Here is a 6,967-nt window from a genome sequence, read left to right as displayed (position 1 = left end):
TTTTAAATATATTCTTATAACAGGTGTTTTTCTCTAAGTAGATAATATGTAAGTAAAAACTTTAAAATACACCAAATGAAGAAATATAAACAAAAATTCTAGAATCAGAGATAAATTTTCATTTTAAAAGAGCATATTAATTACTTAAAAAGAAACAATTACTAAAACTTAAAAAGAAACAATTACTCAAAACTTGCCAAGAGAGAGAAAAAAGCATAAAATACAAGAAGAATAAACATAGAACATTATCAAACATTTCACAACTAAGAGTAAATGCTAGAAAGCAATACAATGTAATCCTGATGATTCTTTAAAAATTTCTTGTATCCTCGAATTGTACAACTAATGAAGCTAATAGGCAAATGTGACTAGTTACGTCATTTTTCAAATGTGTGAGGATTCTAAATGTTTATCTGTTTAACTCAAATAAGTTCCTAGAGGATGCACTGCAGCAAAACAGAAGCCAAATCCTAGGAAAATGAAAATGTAGATGAATCTAAGAAATAGAGGAGCGAAACAAGACTCTAACAAAAAGAAGGAGCAGGATGACCACTGTGCCGAAGAGAAAATATAACTGACTGAAAAATAACTGACTACATATGGAGCAGGAAGGAGTCACTCTCGGATGAGAATGTTCTCAGGAAGAGAGCGCTTCCCAACCACCAGTTAGGATGAGTACAAGCTGGTAAATACCAATCTCGTTTTTCTTCTCTCAGTCAAAAGTCATTAAAATTTCCAAAAGAAAATGATAATATTGTATCTCAAACATAAAACAAACTAGAATTTGATGAGGTAAGTCTCCTGGGACCTGAGCTCTATAAATATTCTATTTTTGAATGACACAGAGAGAAAGAGATGAAAGCTGATTTACATAGTCATAATAAGGTAAATGCTTTTAAATTCTTTCCACATTTAAAAAAAATTATAACATTTTACATTCACTAAATAACAAAATGTGAGGGGTATAACCATGATAAATATAAAATTAAAACTAAAAATACTTTTTATATTATACATTTGAAAAAAACTGGAAAGAAAAAAATGACAAAACATAGCGTTACTAATAATTTTATTTAAAAATTGAATCGCATTTTTTAAATGTGTTAGGAGATGGACCACAGATTTTTCTATGGTGATAAGACTGTAAGAAATTAGACAGAATAAAAGTGCACTGCTACTTTGTCCTTGTTAATTTAACACGTGACTTCCAAGAAGTTATGAATGAAGGCATTTGTTAGGTGATATCATTCCACACACTATTTGAAGGAAACTTCTGAAAACTGAAAAAGAGACCGATGTGTTAATAGCACAGTGCCTGGCATGTAACATCCACAAAATGAATATTTATTAAGAGAACTGATGTTTCCTGTTTTCTAGTCTTCATTTTCCACCTTCAGGTTTTTTTTTTTTTTACATCACTGTGTAGCATTTAACAGTAAAGCTCTTATCAAGAAAGAAAACAGATGTCATGTCATTAAAAATAGAAATCTGTAATGAACGGTTACCATGAAAATTAAAGTCACAGTTATATACAATGAGGAATTCCCTGACTTAACTTTTGGATTCTCCTTAAGAGAAAAGAATAGTAAAGAATAAGATGGTGCCTTCAAATCTTATATCTGCCTCCCATCTGATCAATTAGTCAGAGCTACATTATGGTCTGTATGAGTGGATAAATATTCCCTATTACCTAGTTCTTTTCTTTGACATTATTTCTGTCAGTTGTGAATATAAAGTTTGATTACTATGAAGTTTGGCTTAGCTTCCCCATCTTTGTTCAACATCCCAAAGCTATTTGATAATTCAGCTTTTTCAACCAGTCTTTTTTCAAACCTCAAAGAATGCTTTGTGAACATGGGCACTGCACCGATCACTTTTCTCTCAAAGCTGAGACAAAACACACAAGATAAAGGAAGGAAAGGTTTGTTTAGCCTACTGTTTGTGGAAGTTTCAGTCCATAATCAGCTGGCACCAAGGCAGGATGGCATGGCACAAGACCAACTTCAAGGTGGCAACCAGCAAAAGTGGCCAGAGCAAAAGGTGGGGCAGAGAAACCCACTTCTCCTCCCTTATATTGTAAGCAGGCTACCTACCCACCCTAAGGTGGATGTAGTGCTCTCATCACCTATGTGCCTCCTCTTACACATGCTGAGGATGTTTACAAAGTAAGTGTCTTAATTACTTTATGCTCGTCGCTGAGACAAAATACCTGATGCCCAAGTTGGGAAAGGAAAGGTTTATTTCTTACAGTTTTTGGAGGTTTCAGTACACACTCAGTTGGCTCTCAGGCAGGTGGGCATGGCTGGCCCTGGTGGTTGCAAACAGCAAAGAGGAACTGGCAAAGAGCAAGACACACCTTCTTCCTGCCATTACATCACATCCTGGCTCCATCCCTATGTGAATGTAGCACTGACACCATCAATCCAAGCACTAGGCAATGAACCAATCACAAATACACAATGCAAACTCATGAGGCCTGGGGGACACAGACATAAACCATGACATTCCACCCCTGGCCCCCAGGACTCATATACATCCTTTACACAAAAGACATTTAGTCCACCTCCAAGAGTTGCCAAAGTCCTAAGTTTCAGCGTTGTTGAACAGTCCAAGTCACAAGTCTCCTCCAAGATCTATGGTAAACTCATAACTGTAAGCCCCTGTACAAATGAAACAATGTTAAACATTACTGTAATGCAAAGGCACAAGATAAACATTACCATTCCAAAAGTTACAAAAAGGGGAATATAAAGCATTGGAAACAAAGTAAGTCAAACATCCAGCAGGACGAACATTAAGTCCTAGAGTTCCAAGCTGAGCATCTGAAGCAATCTGGTTATAAGCTCCAAAAGCCTTGGGTGATTCCACCCCCAGGGCACTTCCAGTGATTTCAACACCCACAGCTTTTCTCTTAAATCTTCTCTGCTCGCTTTTTGCTGCTTCCCTTGGATCATCCACATTCCTGGCTTTTCCAAACTTCTGGGGTCTCCACTGTACCTTTGGCTTCATATTTACATCTTCACAAATTGCCCTCTCAGGGGCACACTGCTTGGCCAGCCAGGCCCTTTGCAATCGAGGTGGAAGCCCTCTTACCCTCAGAATTTGTGCATTTTCCTTGCACCTAAAATCAGCACCTTGTGGATGCCACCAAGGTTTGCTGCTAGCTGGAGCAGTAGCCAGGCTTTTCTCTCTCTTGGCTGTAGGGGTCAGTTGCCTGGATCTCAGGGCTCTGTTTACCTGATTGTGAGAAAAAGCTTCTCTATGTTGCCGCCATTCTGGAACCTCACATGGCTGCTGCCGCCATTCTGGAACATAGCGCTCTGCAGCTTTTCCCTCTGAGCAAATTTTTTCATCTTTGCTGTGAGGCTGCACAGGGTAGGGACCCACTTCCTGGGATGCCCCAGGGCCATCTTTCTTATTTCTCTGTTTCTCCTCAGGAATCAAAATCTCAACTCTGTCTTTACAATCCACAGCCTTCCTGGAATTTTCCTTCGGGCCAAACTCACAGCATTGTACATTATCCTGCTGGGCTCTATGCTCCTGATTTGAAACATAAAGCTTGCTGAAAGCCCCCAACATTAGCCATGCCACAGCCTTAATATTCGATTGCTTTTTAATTTCTTTTTCAAGATTAATCAATCCATTGCCCTTTGTTTCAGTCTCAGGCAAAGTCTCTGGGCTGGAGCAAAATGCAGACAAACTTTCTGCCAAGCCATAACACACATCATGTGGAGTCCAACAACCAATGCAGTCCTTCTTCCTAGCAGAAACCTCCCAAGCCTGGTCTTTACCATGAGGCTTTCTATCAGCCTTCTGATCTCTGGAGCTCTGACCAGTATCTCCTCTACAGAACAGCCTAAGCTTCTCCAGCTCGATGCATCCAGGCGACACGTCCAAACCTTTCCAAACTCTGCCCACAAGCCATTTCCAAAGCCTCTTGAAAAACATGGCCAGCTATAGTCACAGCAAACGACCCCACTCTCGGTACCAAATTCTGTCTTAGTTACTTTATGCTCGTCACTGAGACAAAATACCTGATGCCCAAGTTGGGAAAGGAAAGGTTTATTTCTTACAGTTTTTGGAGGTTTCAGTACACACTCAGTTGGCTCTCAGGCAGGCAGGCATGGCTGGCCCTGGCGGTTGCAAACAGCAAAGAGAAACTGGCAAAGAGCAAGACACACCTTCTTCCTGCCATTAACATCACATCCTGGCTCCACCCCTATGTGGGTGGAGCACTGACACCATCAATCCAAGCACTAGGCAATGAACCAATCACAAATACACAATGCAAACTCATGAGGCCTGGGGGACACAGACATAAACCATGACAGTAAGGATCCTGGCTCCTTGCTGAATCTTAGTTATATTTCCAAATTTCTCAAATTAACACAATGTGTCAACCATAATAGGCCCTCACAGCATTTCTAAGACTGTTAGAACAATACTCTCTACATTCTCTTTTAGAGGCTTTCTTCTCTTCATATATGACAAGAGCTAACCATTTTTCAGATTCCCATTATTGATCCCTCCGTGTCCATAATGGGCTATTATCAGACTGATTTTAAAGGGTAAATTCTGCCAAGAGATAACCTTTTCTTTGAAGTGACACCTTTTAAAACATAAAATAAGAGAGCAACCAATTCAAAACAATTAAGGAGTTAGGTTTTCTTCATAATGACCATGTCATCAATGACAGAATTAACTGTTATTTCTTTGCCTTCAATTAGATAGTGAAGTACTTCAGCCAGAACACCTGGGATTCTATTCCTATTATCTGGTTGGGATTAAGGAAACTAGTTTCTTGCTGTGTAAATTCTTTGTATTTTATGGCTATCACCGGAAATAATGTCCATTAATCAAAGAGAGTGAAGTTAAGCAGAAATTCATATGCTCGCGTCTTTTCCTGACTTAGAACTCATAGTCCAGGCGCTAGCAAGTTGCTCAATTTGCATTTTTGGGGCATATTTCTGCAAAGTAGCCAATTTATCTCAGGGCCAGTATGGCTAACACTGAGTGAAATAAACGACAGGCATGTTGTCAGCTGTTGCAATTAAGTCTTGTTAACTACCCCAAGTGCAGAAAGGAAAGGGTCAGAATGATAAAATGGTAGAAGTGCGTGGGACCATCCAACACCATCATTTCCTGAGTAAGAAGTCTGGATTCAGGGATTCAAGGGTTTGTTGAAGGTCACACAGGTAATTTATCAGGACCTTATGGCATTGTGACTTCTTTATACACCACCTGCTCACTGCGCTCAGCTGCTAGTAAGTGCCTCAGCCAAGCCAGTTTTGTTGCATGCCTCCCCTGCCTGGAAAGCTTTTGTGGCCCTGATTGCTTCTCCTATCAGAGCTGTGAGGGGTGAGCAGCTGGTAGAAACTCAGTGCTCTGTCAGGGGTCAACCACCTGCACTGAGAAGTAAATGGTCAGCTCTAGCAGCAGCTGGAGAAGTCACATGACAGCAAGATAGATCATTTGGGTTCAGTTCACAACTGGCTCAGTAGCCCAGGCTACCTTGACTTTGAATAAGTCCCTCTGACAGCTTGGACCTTGATTTTCTCATCGGCAAAATGAGTAAGTCAGATCTAATGGATGTCAATGATATCTTCCAACTTGAAGAATCTGTGGACCATGGCTTTCTTCAAATCTGCTGCCGAGACTTAAAATATACACAGTCGCTTCCTCCTGAGCATCTTCTGGCTTTTCCTTTTCTTTCAGAGATAAAATGAAAATGTTGTACTTTTCCAGTCTGAATTCTATAATTTTCCACTAATGAAGGATAGCCAAAGAGGAATAACTGAAATTCGACATTATCCTCCACTCAATGAACTTATTTTGTGCAACATTCCTCCACTTGAACAGTCTTCACTTTGCAGGGAGTCCCTCCCAGCTGTTCCTCTTTTCCAGCATTCTCCTCCTTCCACAGATTGATCCTTTACTGCTACCATCTTTCCATTTCTCTTCCGAGTCCCCTCATCTTCTTATGCTGTTTCTTCAATTCTTCTCTGTTTTCTTATGCTAGTGACAAACATCACCTGTCTGTAGCCACCATCAAAGACAAGGATTCTTTTGCATTCTGGAAAAGCGTCATTCAGTCAGAATAAGAATTTCCTTCCAACTCTAAATCCTTCTGGACTGATGTGGAACAGAATAGGAATTCTTAAAAGGGTAGAGAAGGCAATTTTCTCCAGAGCAGAGAAATAAGATTGCTTGCAGGAAACAACCCTGACCTTTGCCCTCTAACTTAACAGAATCCTTAACCAAACCGTTTTATTCATTCGGGGGAATGACCAGGGTAACTGCAGCAAATACTCTACTAAAATACTTGGCAATCTTGCAGGAAATCCTGTGTCACTGGTTCCTCACGAGTCGTGTCTAACAAAGGAAAGAAAGGACCAGGCTCACTCTATGTCAAGGAAAGTTAGCAACTGAGGCCTACAGCACTTCAGAACTCTGACCTCTGGGCAGGTTATCAATCATGCAGAGGCTATAGCTTCAGGATCCCCAAGCCTCTCACACTGTCACCTTTTGACCCTTAGTAAGTAGCTTTTCTCAGTAGCAGAGAGATGAAAAAGGAAAAGAGAATGGAGGAACTGAATGCAATGGGAGAAAAGAGGCAAGAAACAACAACAACAACAAAAAAAACCCAGTGGAGTGGGAGATAGTAGAAAATGGCAAAAAATGAAGGGCTTCCACAAGGGAGATTTTGTTTGACTGGATTTCTGGATTTCTGAAAGGTGTTTGCAACACATGCATGCTGAAAACCCACAATCCATTGTGTGGCAGCCAGGAAATTCCCAAGGTGTCACTTTCATTGCATGCAATTTCTTTTCCTCAAGCCTTGCATTTGTAGCAGCCTTGGTTATGGTTTGGAATATTTCATCCATTTCTGACCTTTCCCTCCTGACACCCTGCTCACAGGCAAGTGTTCATGCCAGTTAACCTTCTCTGTTTTCCCTGGGTGACCTTA

The 6,967-nt window shown here is 40.5% G+C and overlaps 1 protein-coding gene across 29 annotated transcripts in view; it reads right to left on the bottom strand.

The window, feature by feature from the left end:
* Positions 1-1,052: 1,052 nt before the first annotated feature.
* The window catches only part of LOC106028966 (uncharacterized), a 129,382-nt gene continuing 123,467 nt past the window's right edge, over positions 1,053-6,967 (bottom strand). For all 29 annotated transcript variants that reach the window (XM_063255361.1, XM_063255366.1, XM_063255373.1 and 26 more), the window contains one exon: positions 1,053-6,967. This exon is cut by the window's right edge. In XM_063255361.1, the coding sequence (XP_063111431.1) occupies positions 2,680-3,948 (1,269 nt within the window). In that variant the 5' untranslated portion in view covers positions 3,949-6,967 and the 3' untranslated portion in view covers positions 1,053-2,679.

The sequence above is a fragment of the Cavia porcellus genome, unplaced genomic scaffold, assembly GCF_034190915.1.
Source record: "Cavia porcellus strain 051 isolate PalLab524CR breed Dunkin Hartley unplaced genomic scaffold, mCavPor4.1 scaffold_8, whole genome shotgun sequence".
Classification (NCBI taxonomy): domain Eukaryota; kingdom Metazoa; phylum Chordata; class Mammalia; order Rodentia; family Caviidae; genus Cavia; species Cavia porcellus.
The sequence above is the reverse complement of the archived record's forward strand: the minus strand, read 5'-3'. Positions and strand labels throughout refer to the sequence as shown.